The 17,676-nt window shown below is 38.4% G+C and overlaps 1 protein-coding gene and 1 pseudogene across 1 annotated transcript; one reads left to right on the top strand and one right to left on the bottom strand.

Annotated features, from left to right (window-relative positions):
• Positions 1-549: 549 nt before the first annotated feature.
• On the top strand, positions 550-6,886 carry LOC103660594 (annotated as a pseudogene).
• Positions 6,887-7,228: 342 nt separating this feature from the next.
• On the bottom strand, positions 7,229-8,170 carry LOC103660595 (olfactory receptor 145-like). The gene has a single exon (XM_008688226.2). It carries the CDS (start codon positions 8,159-8,161, stop codon positions 7,229-7,231), a length of 933 nt encoding a protein of 310 aa, XP_008686448.1. The 5' UTR covers positions 8,162-8,170.
• Positions 8,171-17,676: the final 9,506 nt, after the last annotated feature.

The raw sequence follows: 17,676 nt of genomic DNA, 5'->3' as shown, positions 1-17,676 counted from the left end.
GCAACTTCCCAATACTCTGACAATTTATGCAAAGATAAAACCCAGAAAAATTGCATAATGAGTATACATATACATACACCAAAAGTCAACTACTTATCCACTGACCACTTTACTTAACTGAGCCAAACTGACTTCTACCCTCAAACTCAGGCCTATACCAATTTCCAGGAACAATGCTTATCTAGGCAGGTGAGATATAAAACACTCTAACCCAACATTCTGGACTCAATGCAATTTACTAACTGCTGAATCACCTCTAAACTTGAATTATGAGTGTGATATCTGGGTCTGTTTCAATCATCATGCTTTATAATAACTCTGCTGATTGAAGCGGTCCTTTCTCTATGCCTAAATATATTCATTTTTTTCTATATTCCCAAATTATAATCATCACACCACTGTCAAAATAATACCTAAAGAAGTTCTTTAAGACTTTGTCAAGAATGCAGAAGGGGTTAAGAAAATGAAACTATATAATATATAGGAGAACCATCTCCTCCGTACATTAACCTAAACATAATGACATATAACCCTCTACAGACCTATACAATGGGGTTCTCTATGGACTTTGCTCCTCCTGCAGAACCTGGTGGAAATGTTTCGTTGAGTGTAGTAAAAGCACCATCTCTGCTCCGAACTGGTTTGCATTACTCCACACTACTCTATTTTTGGTTTCTTCTGTGCGAGCCATTCTGTTTTGTACTTGGAACCCTGTTCCCTTCACCTGAGCCTTTATTCTGAGTCTTGGCTTTTTGAGTACTTTAATATTTAATTTAAATAAAGGTAGAATCCAAGTTTTTCAGCCTTAATTTACTATGAAAGTTAGCATACATACATATATCAGTCTACAAAATAGACACTTCAACCATTATTATAAACTGAGCAGCTTATAATGAGCATGCAGACCTATAAATAGACTATTTCAGGTCCCAGAGCCCTCTGTGTACCCCTAGGTCCTCCCATTCTCCACCTTGATACTGTTGCAATCATGCTCCAGCTTTTGTTCACAGCTTCATCACTTAAGTGGGCCCTCATGGTGTTCCATGTCCAGCCAGAAGAAGGACGAAGAGAATGTGGAAATGATTATTATAGTCTACCCTTACGTGTTTCCACATATCGTGAAGGCCAGTATAATATAAGAATATATTCACATGTTCTAAATCAGGCAATAGAGCTTCCAAATATAAAATGGGAAAGATACTTTGACTTTTTGCTTAGTTTAGCATGTTGCTTTTATTTGTGTTCTGAGACTTTTCATTCACTGAAACTATTTTCATGTTTCATGGATATTTAAAAGTACAGTCATTGATTAATAATACTAATAATAATATGCTCTTATATTTAGAATCAAAACAACAAGTCCTAGTCTCAGCTCTACCACTTAAAAGCTGTAATTTGAGACAAACTATGATGACATCTCCCCATCAGTTTCATCAACTATGAAATGAAAATTAAGCTTCCCTCTCCTCTTTATCTCACATTATTTCCCTTTGAAATAGAAGAACTGACAGATGTGACAGAGCAGAAAACACTAAAACACATTAAGAACATTTGGAACACCCTGCACATCTCTATATTACTATTGGAAGTGGGTTAATTTACCTTTATGTCAGAGACAGAAGTTCAGCAGCCCCTCTGATGCCCCCAGCCATTCTACTCACTGAGGAAGATGAGAGTCTCTCCCTCAGAAGGTAAAACTTCACACTGGGTATGATTTTAATATTTAAAGATACATATTTTGTACAGCAAAGCCCTGCAAATCAACCAACTACTTCATCTGGTGGTCAGCTAATAATACAATGACATGTCCCAATGCACAAAAGAAAAACAAACTTATGCTAGACTCAGGGAAAAATAACCATGTGTGTCTGCCAACATGGACATCAATTCAACAAAATCAATTTTAAGAAGAAATTTTGACCATACAGAACTGATATTAGAATCTATCTACTCTGTTGTATTATGAAAACCTACATTTATATCATTCTCTTATCATGATTTATTTATATTTGTAACATACACCCCAATGCCACACATTGCTAGGTACTCAGAGGTATAAAATGCTGTGTGTTTGTGTGTGTGTGTGTGTGTGTGTGTGTGTGTGTGTGTGTATGCAAGGAATGTGCATGTATGTGTTAGTACGTATGTGTGTGCATGTGCGTGTGTTTCTATGAACAAGCAACTGATTAAAGCAAAAACTATTTCCTTTTCGTAGATTCAGCAAGTACTTCCTGCTCAGCCCTTCCTCTCAGGAGCTGGAACCAGGAACCATCTACCTGAAAGTGGGTTGCATACCATGCAATGGCAGTGATCTCATAAAATATGACTTGAACACTATGTGTAGGGGTGTGTGTGTGTGTGTGTGTGTGTGTGTGTGTGTGTATGTGTTTAAGGAGGCAGTCAGAAGAAGTGGATAATGAGGTTCAATAAATTTAAGGGTTCAGCAATTAAAAGGGCATGGAACTCAGAACCCTTTGTACTTCTGCTTTTCATGATGCTTGAACCTTAGTGCACCCTGATCGTGCTCATTTCAAACCTGGCTGAGCAACACGAGCAGCTCACTTACAGAAAGTTTATATTGCACAAATCCAGAATGGAATCAGCTCTGCTTCGGGTCCTGAAGTAGGAGGATCATTTTCTGTTATTGCCAAGAAAGTCCAAACTCTCATACTGATTCAGAGATGGCTCTGTCCTAGGACACAGGTAGGGACAAATCCCATCACTTACCTGCTTGACTCTTAGTTGTGACAATTTCCGTAGACTCGTACTTCTTCTCATAACTTCCTTCACGGCCATTCACATAGCACACAAAAAGCAAAAATCATAAGGGACAACTATGTTGTGCATGTAACACACCTGACTTGGTGCTCCTCCTTTTAAAAAAAGTCCCAAACATATACAATGTTTAAATTACTAACCAGAAAACTGTCAGCTAAATTGCTTTTATGACAACGTTGTAAATCTTAACTTTATAAACTGTCTTTATAACTTATGTAACAATTTTAATGAACTTTTCCCCAAATAACCTGAAAACATGGAATTTAGTTCGAAAGTTTATTCTTTCTGCCATAAAAAAATTATCATTTCTGAAAGTCTTTTTCTGAAATTGAAGCTGATTGCATTTGTATTTCGAGGCTTCTCAAATGAAAGATTAGTGATCAGGGTTAACATATACTTTTAGCTACCTCCAATAGTGATAAAATATGTAACAAACGGGATGCACCTTTGCAATGTCTGTAACGGTTCCTAAATAGCACAAATATTATTTACGTGCTGACATACCTTTTTCAATAAGGAATACAATTTCATCAAAACAGACTCTAAGTAAAAGAAAAGCAAAATTTAAAAAAACAACAAAAATCAACTATTTTGTATACATAGAACTTGTTATATGAAAATCAAGCATGTTGATCTGGAGGTCAGGGGATGTGGTGTGAGAGGTCGATTAAAACCGTAAGTCAATAACTCTATGACGGCAGACTGTAACTACACTTACCATGGTGAGCAGTTGGTAGTGTAAAATATGTCAGATCACTACGATGTACTAATGTGTGAAACTAATAGAACATTGTATGTCAAGAATATTGTATGTCAACTAAAAGAATATTGCATGTCATCTATACTTCAATGAAAAATAAATTACTTTTTTAAAATTGATAATAATAAATAAATAAAACCATACTCAAGGTTTTAGTGATGCCAAACTTCTAAAACACAAACAAGCTGACAAACCAGTTACGCTAAATTTCACAATAACTAAATCTTGAGCGGAAATCAGAAAAGCGGTAAAATATTAAATATTATTAAAGTTATCTTAGAAATATTTAAATTATAACTTAATTAAGGATTAAGCATTTTTTGTTTCAAGTTTTTATTTATTTATTTATTTATTTTAATTTTTTATTATGTTATGTTAGTCACCATACAGTACATCATTAGTTTTTGATGTAGTTCCGTGATTCATTGTTTGCGTATAACACCCAGTGTTCCGTGCAACATGTGCCCTCCTTAATACCCATCACCGGGCTACACCAATCCCCCACCCCCCTCCCCTCTGAAACCCTCAGTTCAAGTTTTTATTTAAATTCCAGTTAGTTAACAAAGAGTGTAATATTGGTTTCAGGAATATAATTTAGGATTAAGGACTTTTAGAGTAGTCATCTTTTTGTGTTTTCTCAAAAGAAAAATAATCCAACATCCTATTGAAGAAAAGAAACTAGCACAATTTGGTTTATCCACCAAATGTTTCTTTCAAGCTGTCATTGCTCTCCCAGCTGCAATTTCAGGGTTTTTGTAACTTAACATCCATACAGGAGTAGCACACAGAAGTCAACAAAAACAGGAGTGATTTAGCTGTTCCCAGGTCATCCAGCCCTGCTAGTTTACCTGTTTATTTTTTTTATTATGTTCAGTTAGCTACCATAGAGTACATCATTAATTTTTGGTATAGTGTTCAATGATTCATTAGTTGTGTATAATACCCAGTACTCATCACAACACGTGCCTTCCTTAATACCCATCACCTGGTTTAAATATCAAGTGACTTGTGCTTTTATCCCACCCAGAGAAATCCTGTGGTCTTTATAATATTTCTAGAGCCTTCTAGAAAGGAAGAGTCACAGAAAGAGTTGTCTTTTACCCATGATTTGCTTTCTAAATTTCTTCATCTTAATTTGAGTTTTGTATACCAAACGCTATATCTCCTGTCCTCTGTGTTCCTGGTTCCTCATAAATGTGGAGACCAATTTGGCCTTTTGGCCTTCACTCCCCAAAACATTTCCCTATTAATGTAGGATCATTGTGCATTATAAGTTTTATCAAAGATGTATAAACACTGGGGGGAAATAGCATTACCCTAAAGAACAGGATACAAAGTCAGATGAAATGTGGTTTTAAACCTCATTGTCCTTTGCTACAGAGAGATTTCTTGTTTATTGACCATGCGGTTTTTGGGTCCTGTCCTAATGATTTGTAGCTGGGTTCCTTTCTCTCCCATGCCCTAGTCTCTGAATTACTAGTACTTGCAAACATTCTAAAATGTCTTTTTTTAATTAATTTGCAAAAAAGCTCCCTGTTTAGTCAATCCTCTCTCAACTATCCTAGCCTAATAGGACTTGTCTTTGACAAGAAAAACTATCAAACTATTCTCCTATAACAACCACTACCCTGAGGGATATTCATGTGTAAGCCAACAAAGCACAGCCAACTTTCAAAACAAAAAGTTTTCTCATATTTCAGGACTACTGAAATAAAATAAAAATAAAAATAATAAAATGAAGTAAACAAAAAGTATATTTGAAAGAGCAGTAGACATGAAATCAGAAGACTACAGTTTATCTAGGTGTTTCCTTAGTAAGCTATATGACTTAACTCATTAATTTTTCTCAGCTTCTGTGTTATGTCTATGCAATAAATAAATATTGAGGATCACTATGTGTCCTATGGTAAATACAAAATCTGTGCCAAAAGAGGCTTAACACATAGTGTTTAGCTGGAAAGTGGATTATATTTTATGGATGTTCTGGTACCTGCTGTATCTGTGAAACACTGACATCTCAAGGAGGCACATTATAGGCCAGGAAAGGGTTTAGACAGGAGTACAGACTATCTGATTCCTGATTCTAATAGCACAGTGTAAGAACCCCCCACACAAAGTACAAGATCACCCTACTGTTACTTTACATGATCATTTATAAACCTATTTATACTCTTCCAGGAGAAAAAAACAAATTCCATAATGACAATGTTAAAAACAGAGATAAATTTGTTTGTTGATTTTATTCATAAATGGTTAAAGTGGTAAAAAGGAGAAGACATTGTGAAAATGATGGGGAGGGAAGATCTTCTATCAAAAAACTGGAAAAAAAATTGGGCTCTCTGCTCCTCCCTGTCTGACACACAGCCACATCTTCTGGTGCAGTGACAGCACCATCCCAAAGACAAGACGGTAAAGGTCGGAGTAAGTACATTTGGCCGTATTGGGTACCTGGTCACCAGGACTGCTTTTAACTGTAACAAAGTGGATGCTGTTGCCACCAAGGACACCACTGATCTCAACTATATGACCTACTTGTTACAGTACGATTCCACCCATGGCAAACTCAAAGGCACAGTCAAGGCAGAGAAGAGGAAACTTGTCATCAATGCAAAGCCCATCTCCATCTTCCAGGAACAAGATCCCACCAACATCAAATGGGGCGATGCTGGCGCTGAGTATACTAGGGAGTCCACTGGAGAAGACTCTGCCTTACCCGAAGCTGGGGCCAAGAGGGTCACCATCTCTGCCCATTCTACTGATGCCCTCCTGTTTCTGATGGGTGTGAACCATGATAAGTTTGATTATCAGCAATGCCTGCAGCACCAGCTGCTTGGCCTCTTTGGCCAAGGTCATCCATGAAAACTTTGGCATCATGGAGGGACTCATAACCACAGTCCATGCCATCACTGCCACCAAGAAGACTATGCCAGGCCCGGCTGGGAAACTGTGGCATAATGGCTGAGGGGCTTCCCCTGATGCTGCCAAGGTTGTAGGCAAGGTCATCCCTGAGCTGAATAGGAAGCTCACTGGCATGGCCTTCCATGTCCCCTCCCGCAAGGTGTCAGTCGTGGATCTGAGCTGACAAATGGAGAAAGCTGCAAGTACTATGACATCAAGAAGCTGGTGAAGCAGGCATCGGTGGGCCGCCTCAAGGGCATCCTGGGCTCCATTGAGAACCAGGTAGTCTCCTGCAACTTTGACAATGACACCCATTCTTCCACCTTCAATTCTGGGGCTAATACTGCCCTCAATGACGACTTAATCAAGTTCATATTCTAGTATGGTAATGAATTTGGCTACAGCAACACATTGGTGAACTTCATGGGCTATATGGCTGCCAAAGAATAAGAGCCCACTGAACCAACAGCCCTAGACAGAACAAGAAGAAAGATGCTCTCAGCTGGTGGGGAGTACATGCCCCAACACACAGAGAATTTCCACACCTCTACACAGTTTCCATCCCGGAATCCCTGAAGTAGAGGAGGGAATTGGAGAGCCCTACCTTGTCATGTACCATCAACAAAGTATACTGTACCCAGCCAAAAAAAATTGGAAACAAACTGACAAAAATCAATTTCCTTCACAGTGGTAACAAAGATATAGGATATGAACACTCCCACCTAAACTATTCTGATGAAAAAAAATAAAATATACCAGTCCTATAACTATACACACAGACAGTGATTCTGATCAAAACTCTCTCCTACTCTGGGTTTTTGCAAGAGCGAGTTTAATGTCTCTGTTTCTCAAGCTGTAAATGAAAGGGTTCATCATGGGAACCACATTAGTATAAAAGATAGAGGAGATTTTTCCCTCATCCATAGACCCAACAGAAGACGGTTTAAGATACACAAATGCACCTGATCCGAAGTAGAGAGAAACAGCAAATATGTGGGAACTGCAGGTGCTGAAGGCTTTGGACCTGCCCTCAGTGGAGCTGATGCGCAGGATGCTGGAGAGGATGAAACCATAAGAGACAAAGATGGTGACACTGGGCACAATGATGTCAATGCCCACCACAATGAAAACCACCAGCTCACTGACATAAGTGCTTGTGCAGGAGAGCTGGAGCAGTGGGAATATATCACACAAATAATGGTTGATAACGGCTGCATCACAGAAGGTCAGTCTCAGCATGCAACCAGTGTTAGCCATAGCACCCAAAAATGCCATCAAATATGAACCAAGCGTAAGGCTGGAACACACTTTGGGGGACATGGCAACATGATACAAAAGTGGGTTACAGATGGCCACATAGCGATCATAGGCCATTGATGTCAGCACATAGCATTCAGAAATAGCAAAAAAACAGAAAAAGTAAAGCTGAGTCATGCATCCCCTGTAGGAGATAATATTCTTCTTTGATGTGAAGTGAGTCAGCATTTTGGGTGTAAACACAGAAGAATAACAGAGGTCTATGAAGGACAAATTGAAGAGGAAAAAGTACATGGGGGTGTGGAGGTGTGAATTCAGCCCAATTAGAGTTATTAAGCCCAAATTTCCCAACACAGTAACCATATACATGACTAGAAACAAGAAGAACAGGGGGAGCTGGAGATCTGGTAGGTCTGTGAGCCCCACCAGGATGAATTCAGTCACAAAAGAGGAGTTTGTAGGAGCCATTCTTCTCCAAGGGATCTGTGAGCACAGGAAAACAGGATTACATTAGAGAAAAAGCCAGCTCTTCCCACAATATCTCAACCTACAAAAGGGAATATATACTGGGAATATCTGAGACTAACCAAATCTGGACACAAAAATTTGCCATTACCTCTATTGTGATACTGAGAAATACTAACTGCCCCCTTTATTAGAGGGTTGTAAGCTAAATAGAGCAAAGAGTACCACAATTTAGCCTAGAGAGGGAAGTCCAGTCCTACCACATACAAACATGACTGCTGGAAAAGACAAGGGAGAAGGGAGAAGCAGGATGGACCAAGACACAATTGTCCTTCTCTGAACGCACCATCTCTTCCTTCACTTCAACCTCCCATCAAGTAAAAATGGAGGTAAAGGTCCTCTAACTTGTTACTGGTCTCTAATGCACATTAGACTTGGTGTGGTGGAGACAAGAACACTCTATCTAATTCAAAACTCAGGTACCAGAGTCTAGGACAACCCCCATGTCACAGAATAAAAGCCATAAATCCAGAAGAGTGAGAGTTCCATCCATGGAGGGGGAACTTATTGACAGAGATATTGTACCCTGAACCCCTTAAGTCTCTGAACATCCCCTCATCTCCCCTTGAACAGATTCTTCCTCATTTTAATTTCAGAACTGCACAAAATGAAAAAGAAAGTTGCATATCTTTGATCTCTGGATTTCCACCTCACAGAGGGACATTCATACAAATGGGATTCAAGAACTCACCCCCTTAGGCCAGAATATTTCAGTGCTTCCTTATCATTGTTCTTAACCCCTGCAGTCCTGGAAAGGCAATTTCAGGTTCTGAGGCTTTGATTCTGAAAGGATGTTGCATACACTTAATTTCAGGTATGCCCTAGAAATCTTTCTAAACTACAGATCATAATTTCTGATGACTTTGAGTTTTCTCAAGCAGCAGAAGAAAATAGTCTTTATTTTTATCTCATTTGCCACTTGATAAGATACAGATGATTGAATGTGAGTTTAATGATATAATGCGTCTGCTTATAAACAGAGTAGAAGCTTACTCAGTCTTTTCCCCTTGGGATTAGATTCTATGTGGAAATGGGAAATAAGAGGATTGTATTTACACCCTAGACCATGCATCTGCCTTTAGTTCCTTAGAGACTACAAATTTACTCGAGGTTTCTCATCACTCTAGGGATAGTCCATCTCCCACGACAGAGCCAAAAATGAACTCCCATCTCCCTGTCATCTTCATCTCTGAAGGGAACTCTATTATACTGTTTATTTCCCTCTTTCTTCCCATACTCCTAAATGGAAAATTTTCTGCAAGGGTTCTGCCTCCAGGATTCTTTATTTCTTTATCTGAAATTTTTCTAGAGGGAGCATCTCACATCAATTGTCTCTTTCCTGAGATATCTCAAAAATAATTTACAATGTCTTATATTCCTTCTGAAGTTTTTACTTCTAAACATCTACTGGAAATGTGTACCTGACCGTTCTGCTGGGTCTTTTGTAACGTTTCAGCTAGTGAGGTCATCTATTTCTATACCACATCTATACCACACTTACTAATAATATTGCAGACAAATTACACAATCTCCTTCTACCTCTGGCTTAACTTTATAAAATGGAATAGTAAAAAAAAGGCAGCTTTTCAATAAATTATTATGACGAATAAAAGAAAAATATGTAAATAAAATGTCCAGAACAGTGCCTGTCCCAAAGTAAACAGTCAATTAATGTCAGCTGTTATATAGATTCTCATAAATTCCAAGAGATCCTCTATTGTCACACTCATCAGACATTTTTCCCTTTAATTCCTGTGTGTTCCAATAAATTATAACTTCTATAAGACTAAACATCAGGGGCAACAAGGTGGCTCAGTCAGTTAAGCATCTGCCTTTGGCTCAGGTTGGGATGGAGCCCCATGCCATACTCCCTGCTTAGCAGGGATCCTGCTTCTCCCTTTCAGCATATGCCATATGCACCCCGATGTTCATAGCAGCATTGTCCACAATAGCTAAATCGTGGAAGGAGCTGAGATGCCCTTCAACAGATGCCTGGATTAAGAAGATGTGGTCCATATATACAATGGAATATTACTCAGCTATCAAAAAGAACGACTTCTCAACATTTGCTGCAACATGGATGGCACTGGAGAAGATAATGCTAACTGAAATAAGTCAAGCAGAGAAAGACAATTATCATATGGTTTCTCTCATCTATGGAACATAAGAACTAGGAAGATCGGTAGGAGAAGAAAGGGATAAAGAAAGGGGGGTAATCAGAGGGGGGAATGAAACATGAGAGACTATGGACTCTGAGAAACAAACTGAGGGTTTTGGAGGGGAGGGGAGTGGGAGAATGAGATAGACTGGTGATGGGTAGTAAGGAGGGCACGTATTGCATGGTGCACTGGGTGTTATACGCAACTAACGAATCATCAAACTTTACATCAAAAAAAATTAAAAATTAATAACAAAATAAATAAATAAATAATAAAATAGAGTTATTTGTTTTGTGTTGTTGTTGTTGTTAATTGAGTTTCAGGTGTTCCTTACATATTTTGGATATAATCTTTTATCAGATAAATGTTTTACCAACATTTCCTCCCATTCCATAGGTTGCCTTTTCATTTTGCTGACTGTTTCCTTTGCTCTAAAGAATCTTTTTATTTGATGTAATCCCAACTATCTATCTGTGTTTCTGTTGCCTTTGTCTTTGGTGTCATATCCAAGAAAATCCTCCATTTTATGTATGAATTTATATCTGCACTTTCTTATGTATTCCATTGACCTCTCTGTTTATCTTTATGCCAATACCACACTCTCTTGGTTACTGTAGCTTTGTGGTTTTGTAACCAGGAACTATGTAGTAAGTTTTGTGACCTGCTTTACTCTTTCAAAGATTACTTTGGCTGTTCAGGATCCCCTGAGTTTCCGTATGAATTTTAGTATGGGTTTTTCTATTTCTTTCTCTTTTTTCTTTTGCCATCTCTATAATAATTTTTATTATGTTATATTAGTCACCATACAGTACATCCTTAGTTTTTGATGTAATGTTCCATGATTCATTATTTGCATATAACACCCAGTGCTCCATGCAATATGTGCCCTCCTTAATATCCATCACCGGCCTATCCCACTCCCCCACCCCCTCACCTCTGAAGCCCTGTTTGTTTCCCAGAGTCCATAGTCTCTCATGGTTTTTCTATTTCTGCAAAAAAAAAAAAAAAAATCATTGGAATTTTTATTTAGATGGTGTTGAATCTGTAGATCACGCTGGGTAGTATTAACATGTAAACAAAAAGCAGCTTTCCAATCCATGAACATAAAGTATTTTTCCATTTATTTATGCGTTCTGTATTTTCTTTCAGCAATGTTTTTTCATTTTCACTTTACAAGTCTTTTATCTCCTTGGTTAAGTATTCAATTCCATTCAATGTTTCTATAAATAGAACTATATTCTTAGTTTCCCTTAAGGATTTTTCATTGTTTGTGTATATAAAGGCTACTGATTTTTGTATATTGACTTTGTATCCTGCTACTTTCCTATGTTCCTTTGTGGTTTCAATCTTTTTGTGGACTGTTTAGAATGTTCTACATGTATGATCCTAACATTTGTGAAGAGAGATAATATTCCTTCTTCTTCTCCAACTTGGATGTTTTCATTTTTATTCCTTGCCTAAGGTCCTAGCTAGAAATTTCAATGGTGTATTGAACAGAAGTTGTGAGAGTGAGTGTCCTTCCCTTGACCTTGAAACTTAAGAAAAAGTTCTGATTTCACCATTAAGGATAATGTTCTCGGGGTTTTTCAAATACAGCTTTTATTCTGTTGAGGTAGCTTCCTTCTAGTCTTAATCTGTTGAAAATTTTTATCATGAGAGGTCCAATGCTTTTCCTGAATCAATTGACATGATTGTGTGTGTTTCCTCCATTTTATTATTGTGCTGTATTACTTTGATCAGCTTTCCTATGTTGAACCATCCTTGCAGTGCTGGAATCATCCCACATTGTCATGGTGTATAATTCTTTAAACATGCTGCTGAATTTGATTTGCTAGTATTTTGTTGAGGATGTTGGTATTATTGTTCATTAAGGATATTGGTCTATAGATTCCTTTTCTTGTAGTGTCTCTATCTGGCTCGGGTATCAGGGTAATGGTGGCCTCAAAGTCTGAGTTAGGAAGTGTGCCATACTCTTCAATTGTTCGAAAAAGCTTGAGAAGGACTGGTGTCAGTTCTTCCCTAAATATTCCATAGAATTGATCAGTGAACCAATGAGGCCCATAACTTCACTGGGAGATTTTTAATTACTGATTCAATATCCTCACTAGTCATAGGTCCACTCAGATTTTCTATTTCTTCAAGATTTAGTCATGGTAGGCTTTAGATTTCCAGGAATTTAACAATTGCATCTATGTTATCCAATTTGTTGGCATATAGTTGTTCCTGGTACTCTCTTATTATCTTTTTTATTTCAGTACAAGTGGTAGTAATAGTGCCACTTCTATTTCTGAATTTTTTCTTTGACATTTTTAAAAGTTTTAACATTCTATGAAAACTGTCATACATATACAAGAGTAGGGAGCATATTACAATTTACTATGCAGAACCCATCACCAAGTTTCAAAAATTATCAACTCATAACCAATCCTATTTATCTCTACAGCATTACTCAACCCTCTCACCGTGGGGTTATTTTGGAGAAGATCCGAGATATCATATTTTAGTATGCATTTCCAAAAGATAAATATTTATTTAAATTATAATAACAACACTACTTTATACCTAAAGTAAAATAAGAATGCCTTAATACTATCAAATGTCCAATCAGTATCTCAATTTCCTTGATTGTGGGCTAGGATTTTAGATCCACAGTAAAAGTCTGAGGTACAGCTGTGTGATAAAGTTAGTGGATATCCTTGGTCCATTCTGAAAAACTTGCCCTGCAATATCCTTTTATCATAAATTATTTAAATTGAAATCTGCTCAAATATAAGCCATAGCACTCTTTGTCTACTCTACAAGCAAGAAACTGTGAGAGTTCCATCCTGCATTTAACATGCTTTAGAAATATAAGAAGTAAAGGAAATGAGGGAAAGGTATATGTCAACTCCTTACCTCAGTCCCTTCAACAAATTGTAGGTATCTATTATGGAACAGGGAGGAAAACTGTATAGAGATGACAGCTGAGAAGGGGTGTAAATCTTTTCCCAGCAGAATTAAGGTAGAAATTTTATTCCTTTTATTTATTTTTACTCATTTTATTGTCGAGTCAGGAAATATTCATGATCACTTTGTTCTTGTCAACAATATCTTGTTCTGATGTGATTAATTTGAGTTTTCTAACTTTTTTCATAGTCCATCTAGCTAAAGTTTTGTCAGTTTTGTTGATTTTTCTTAAGAACGAACTTTTGGCCTCAAAATTTTCTCTATTATTTCCCTATTCTCTATTTTATTTATCTCTTCTCTAGTCATTATTTCCTTTCTCCTGCTAGATTTGTGTTTAGTTTCTTCTTATTTTCTTACTTTACAACTACTTAAGCTGTAAAAAACATAAGGTTATTGATTTGAGATATTTTTCAGTTTTTCTTAATATTTTTTAAAATGTATTTCTTTGAAAGAGAGAGACAGAGAGCATGAGCAGGGGAAGGCACAGAGGGAAAAGAAGAAGAGACTCCCAGTGAGCAGGGAGCCTGACACAGAGCCCCGATCCCAGGACACTTGGATCATGACCTGAGCCAAAAGCATATGCATAATAACTGATTGAGCCACCCAGGTTCCCCTGTTTCTTGTTTTTTAACTAAAGCTTGCATAGCTATAAAATTCCCCCTTACTATTGCTTTTGCTGCATTCCATGAGTTTTGCTAAGTTGTGGCTTTGTTTTTACTCACATTTAAATATTCTCCAAATTCCCTTGTTTTTCTTCTTTGTTTCATTGGTTTCTTTAAGAGAGTGTTGTTTAATTTCCACACATTTGTTTGTTTTCCCGTATTCTTCCTATTACTGATTTCCAACCTTATTCTTTTGTGGTCACAGGCAATACCTTCTATGATATTTCTCTTTTCAAATCTACTGACATTCAATTTGTAGCATAACAGATGATCTATTCTGGAAAATATCCCATATGCGTTTGAGGAAATGTGTATTCTGCTTTTGTTAGGTAGATGTTTTTATGTCTGATAAATCTATTTAGTAATTATGTTATTCAAGTCCTATGTTTCTTTCTTTATCTTCTGTCTGGTTGTTCTATTATTGAGAATGGGAGATATGGCAGGGGGAGCTAAGAGGCAGCATAGTAGGAGGACCCTATGCTGCTCTCATTCCTGAGCACAACTAGATAATACCAAATCATTCTGAATACTCACAAAATTGACCTGAGTACTGACAGTACAAACTCCACAACTAGAGGGAGAGAAGAGGCCACATTGAGGAAGGTAGGAAGTTGGAGACTGGTTTAGGGGAGAAACTGATCATGGGTGCTGTGGAGGGGAGGGAACACTGGGGGCAGAGGAAGGTGACTAAGTGGAGCACATGGGTAAAACACACAAAGAGAACATTTCCCCAAAGCCACTGGCTGGGAAAACAAAAGTGACTGATTTTTGTGAGTTCTTGCAACCAGAAGGGCTCAAGATTGAGTTTTAAAGGTCAGTGGGCTTGCTCAGGATAGAGGCCTGAAGGCAGTGCCATACTCCTGGAGAGAAAGCAGGCAAGGAACCCAGAAGCAGATGGAGGATTACATAAGGCACACTGGGAGAGATGGATCGCTCTTCTTGGAGCACATCTGGGAGAGCTGGTGGTCACAGAGATGCCTCTCTAGTGATAAAAGAGTCAGCAGGCATCGCCTCCCTCTCTTGCCCTTTGGCATAGACACAGGGCTGTCTGCTGAGGGCAGTTAATCCGGATACTGGTTACCTAGCATTTTGCTCCAAATCCCGTGCCCCTGCACTCTGGCATGACTGCTCTTCCTGGTCACACCTGCAAGTCCCACCACGACGAGACGCTTTCCAGAAAATCAGCACAGGTCCCTGCCCACACCATGTCCCTAAACCCTGGAGTTTTGAAGTCAGCATGGCTTAACTGGGAGAGAGCCCAAAGTGTACTACACTGTTCCTAGAAGGGACCATCCCAGAGACAGAGAGAGTGAAAATGGCGATGTGAAGATCACCTAGGAGATACTGGGGGAGATTATTGGCTTTTCTGAAAGTGCTGCCCTGAGTGCAGCAAGCATGGAGATCCGTCTCTCAGTACAAAAGAGTGGTTGGTGCCATTTCCTTCCCCTGTCCCTAGCATAAACGAGCCTCAGCAAACCGCACAGCACCAACACTGGCTGCCTAACCTGCTTACATCAAGCCACAACCCGCCCTGTGCTCTCTGGTACTGCTTCTCTCCAAGGATGCCTGAGAACCAGAGAAGCAGGCCCCTCCCCCAGAAGACCACCACAAACCCTCTACATGCCCCAACTCTACTGATCATTGTTTTCTGCAAAATTTCAGCACTCTTTTAACAAGCAGACCAAAGCACACCAAGTTAAAACTTGCCACACTCCAGACAAGGTCCAAACACCCCCCACTACAAGCAAGGAGAAACTCTGCAGAGGACTGACCTGAGGGGAATAGCAGCCAAAACACAGCAGCAGAGTGCACACAGCACACACCAGAGTCACTTCCTGAAGTGCCAGGCCCTGCACAGTATAGGACCTCTTCTTCATAAACCAATCATTCTCAAGAGTAGGAAATATAACAGGCTTTCCTAACACATAGAAGAAGACAGAGACCTAATCAAAATGCCAAAATGAAGGAATTCATTCTCCCCAAAGAAAGAAAAAGAAAAGGTTATGGCCAGAGATCTAATCAAAACAGATATAAGTAAATGCCTGATCTAGAATTTAAAACAATCATGAGGATACTAGCTGGGCTTGAGAAAAGGATAGAAGACACCAGGGAGTCCCTTACTCCAGAGATAAACGATATAAAAACTAGGCAGACTGAAATGAAAATAACAATAACAGGGGCGCCTGGGTGGCTCAGTCATTAAGTGTCTGCCTTCGGCTCAGGGTGTGATCCCAGCGTTCTCCCGCATCGGGCTCCCTGCTCCACTGAGAGCCTGCTTCTTCCTCTCCCACTCCCCCTACTTGTGTTCCCTCTCTTGCTGGCTGTCTCTCTCTGTCAAATAAATAAATAAAATCGAAAGAAAGAAAGAAAGAAAGAAAGAAAGAGAAAAATAACAATAGCGGAGATGCAAAACTGACTGAATGCAATGACCACAAGAATGGAAGAATCGGAGGAACCAGTAAGTCATACAGTAGATAAAGAAAGAAAGAAAGAAAGAAAGAAAGAAAGAAAAATAGATAACAATAGTGGAGATGCAAAACTGACTGAATGCAATGACCACAAGAATGGAAGAATCGGAGGAACCAGTAAGTCATACAGAAGATAAAATTATGGAAAATAATGAAGCTGAAAAGAAGAGGGAAAGAAAAATACTGGATCACGAATATAGACATATGGAACTCAGTGAATCCATACAGCATAATAACATTCATGTCAAAGGAATACCAGAAGAGAGGGTAAAGGGGGCTGAAGGTATTTGAGGAAATTATACATGGAAATATACCAAATATGGGGAAGGAAACAGACATCTAAATCCAAGAGGCACAGAGAACTCTCATCAAAATCAACAAAAGGAGGCCAACACCAAAACATATCATAATTAAATTTGCAAAATATAGAGATAAAGAAAAATCCTAAAGGCAGCAAGACAAAAGAAGTCCTTAAATTACAAAGGAAGACCAATAAGGTTAGCAGCATATCTCTCCAGAGAAACATAACAGGCAAGAAGAGAATGGCACGGTATATTCCTCGTGCTGAATGGGGGGAAAATGTAGCCAAAAATACTGTATCCAGCAGGGTTATCATTCAGAATAGAAGGAGAGACAAACGGTTTCCAAGATAAACAAAAAACTAAAGGAATACATGATCTAAACCAGCAATGCAAGAAATGTTAAAGGGGAATCTTTGAATTGGACTAGAAAGGAACAGAGAATATTTCCAGAAACAATGACAAAACAAGTAATAAAAGGGCACTAAATTCATACCTATCAATAATTACTCAGAATGTAAATGGACTAAATGCTCCAATCAAAAGACATAAGGTGTCACAGATCAAAAAACAAGATCAATCTATTTGCTGCCTCATTTTAGAGACTCATTTTAGACCTAAAGAAACCTGCAGACGTAATGTAAGGGAATAAAGACATATTTACCATGCAAATGGACCTCCAAAGAAAGCAAAGCAGAAATACATAATCAGAAAAACTAGATTTTAAACCAAAGACCATAACAAGAGATGAAGGGCATTAAATCACAAGAAAAGGCACCATCCAGCAATGATCTTACAATTGTAAAGGTTTATGCCCCCAGCATCAGAGCATCCAAATATATCAAACAATTAATAACAAACATAAAGGAACTCACTGATAGTAATATAATAATAGTAGGGGACTTTAACACCCCACTTACATCA

The sequence above is a fragment of the Ursus maritimus genome, unplaced genomic scaffold, assembly GCF_017311325.1.
Source record: "Ursus maritimus isolate PB19 unplaced genomic scaffold, ASM1731132v1 scaffold_16, whole genome shotgun sequence".
NCBI classification, from domain to species: Eukaryota; Metazoa; Chordata; class Mammalia; order Carnivora; family Ursidae; genus Ursus; species Ursus maritimus.
Note: the sequence above shows the minus strand (reverse complement) of the source record. Positions and strands in the feature narration are given on the sequence as shown.

Bases quoted from the DNA above. Each gene is read 5' to 3' on its own strand.
- LOC103660595 (XM_008688226.2), bottom strand. From the start codon at position 8,161: ATGGCTCCTACAAACTCCTCTTTTGTGACTGAATTCATCCTGGTGGGG.